Source organism: Myotis brandtii, unplaced genomic scaffold, assembly GCF_000412655.1.
Source record: "Myotis brandtii unplaced genomic scaffold, ASM41265v1 scaffold23, whole genome shotgun sequence".
Classification (NCBI taxonomy): Eukaryota; Metazoa; Chordata; class Mammalia; order Chiroptera; family Vespertilionidae; genus Myotis; species Myotis brandtii.
The window spans coordinates 4,570,194-4,573,033 of NW_005358649.1; the positions used below are offsets into that span (position 1 = coordinate 4,570,194).

The following is a 2,840-nucleotide window of genomic DNA, read 5'->3' on the forward strand; positions in this document are numbered from 1 at the left end:
TCTAATAAAAGACAAAAAGGGTAATTGACCATACCTTCGCTACACTTCCCATTGGCTAATCAGGGCGGTATGCAAATTAACCACCAACCAAGATGGCGGCCGGCAGCCACGCAGCTGAAGCGAGCAGGAGGCTTGCTTGCTCAAGTGATGGAGGAAGCCAAGGTTCCCCGCCTGCCTTGGCTCGGCTCTGAGCTCTGAAAGCAACAAAGTTTCGATTATAGAAGCTAAACAAACCCCAGATACCTGCTTTCAGCAGGCCGTGGCCTCAGAGCTGGAGCGAGCAGGGCGGCAACAAAGTTTCAATTATAGAAGGTAAATAAATCCTAGAATAAAAAAAAAAGAAAAAAAGGAGAGGCTGGGAGCTTCAGTCGCCGGGCTGAGGGACCCCCCCCACCCCCAAGAGCACAAATTTTTGTGCACCAGGCCTCTAGTGTGTGTGTGTGTGTATGGTACCAATTTGATGGCAGGCACATTGTAGGCCTACCGTAAATATTAATTGAATAAATTAATGGCTGCTTTCATGGCCACTATTAGCTAATATCTGTATATTGCAGCTCAAAATCATTTGTACCCATAGATATTATCATTATCCTCATTTTAAAGACGGTAAAGTTAAATTCAAAGAAATGTTTGCTTCATGTTGTTTAAGTTTCAAAGTTGTTTTTCTACATCTATTGCTACAAAATGCCTAGGAATTATAATTCTAAACTAAAATAATTTGGTTCCCTTGACCTAGTTAGGTGCCTGTCTAATTACAGAAACTGCTTGGTATCAGGAAATAAGTCAGCCTTGTACATTCAGCAAGAACTGTAGGGATGCTCAGGGCCCATGGTGAACTACCTCTCCTAACACATAATTTTAGAATAATCTTAAATTCTACAAAGAACCCTGTTGAAATTTTAATTTGAGATTGCATTGTAACAATAGATAATTTTAGAGAGAATTGACACAATTATATGAAATCTTCCTGTGCATGAACAAAAGGTGTATTTCTGTATTTAGATTCTTATATATTTTCTTATAACGTAGGTGTACACACATATATAAAAATGCTTTATAAGTTACTACATATAGGTCTTGATCATTTTTGCTATGTTTATCCCTAAGAACGTTACATTTTTGTTACTGTTAATATTATCTTTCAGTTCTTTTAATTAGATATTTTAAATGTTTGTTCTTAATGTACAGAAACTTTAGTTTTGTTTATTGAGTTAACCATTAAATAGTAGTTTATCTACCCATCTTACTAAACCCTTTTTAATTCTATTTTTAGATTCTTTTAGGTTTTCTGTATAAAAATTTTCTTACAATAATTAGTTCTATGTCTTTTCAGTTACATATATATTTCTTGTTTTACTAAACTATGAATAAGAAAGAAGAGATGAGGAAAGAGTTACACATAATACATTGTACCAAATACTTCTTAAATATTATCCTAAGAAAATTTAACAGATGATGAAAAGGCAGGCTCTGGGAGGTGAGATGACTTGTTTAAAGGCATGCAAAGTAATCAAGATTCAGAACACACCCCCTCTGATTTTCTAGTACTTATCCTTGCACTGTGCCATGCTGTTTCAAGATTCAAAGTTGGGCCCTAACCGGTTTCGCTCAGTGGATAGAGCATCGGCCTACGGACTCGAGGGTCCAAGGTTCGATTCCGGTCAAGGGCATGTACCTTGATTGCGGGCACATCCCCAGTGGGGAGTGTGCAGGAGGCAGCTGATCGATGTTTCTCTCTCGTCGATGTTTCTTACTCTCTATCCCTCTCCCTTCCTCTCTGTAAAAAATCAATAAAATATATTTTTAGAAAAAGATTCAAAGTTGGGGGGGGCGCGGGAATTAAGCACAAAGAATTATTTCCCTTTAAAATTGCTAAAAAAATAAATAGGAATTTTATTTTAATCTTTTAAAATGCAATTCCTCTTTTTCTTTTAATGTAAAACAATTTTTGATGGCAGTTTTTCTACTTTTAGGTAGAAGAAAGACAGAGGGAAACAGACAAGCCACGCAAAGAAACAGAATGGATGTTTTAAACAATCAGCCAAAAACTTCTAGAAATGATCGATCTAGAAAAAAACAGGTATTTGTTCATTATTTCAGAATAATACTTAATGGACAGTAAAGTCATAACTTGAATAATTGTGATTATTTCACATTGTTTCTTTTCAACTCTAAAAAAAATCATGAGTGTAAAATATTTCTTTTTGGCTGTCTCTGATTTTGCTATCTTAGTATAATTGACCAATCTACCTATTCAAAGTTCCAAGAAAATACTTCACCCACATTTTTAAAATAGTCTTGTTGGGTATTGATAATGACATTAATTAAACTTATTGTTAAACTATCATAAAGTTAGTTCATCAGATGTAAGGTGGGACTTAAATCTACATATGTAACTTTTTATATTCATACTAGAGCAGTGGTTCTCAACCTTCCTAATGCCGCAACCCTTTAATACAGTTCCTTATGTTGTGACCCCCAGTTTTATTGTTACAAATTGAACATAATTAAAGCATAGTGATTAATCACAAAAACAATATGTAATTATATATGTATTTTCCGATGGTCTTAGGCGACCCCTGTGTGAAAGGGTCTGACCCCCAAAGGGGTCACGACCCACAGGTTGAGAACCGCTGTACTGAGGCTTGGTGCACGAAATTCATGCATGGAGGGGGGGGTCCCCTCAGCCCAGCCTGCACCCTCTCCAACCCAGGACACCAGGGATCGGGCCTAAACTGGCAGTCAGACATCCCTCTCAATCCTGGACCTATGGCTCCTAATCACTCACCTGCATGCCTGCCTGGTAGCCCCTAACTACCTCCCTCTGCCAGCCTGGTCGC

General features: G+C 37.5%; 1 protein-coding gene across 1 annotated transcript in view; it reads left to right on the forward strand.

Annotated features, from left to right (window-relative positions):
- Positions 1-2,840, forward strand: part of TERF1 (telomeric repeat binding factor (NIMA-interacting) 1) — a 35,761-nt gene that overhangs the window by 26,851 nt on the left and 6,070 nt on the right. Inside the window, 1 exon segment of the mRNA XM_005866371.2 lies at positions 1,974-2,080. Within this exon segment, the coding sequence (XP_005866433.1) occupies positions 1,974-2,080 (107 nt within the window).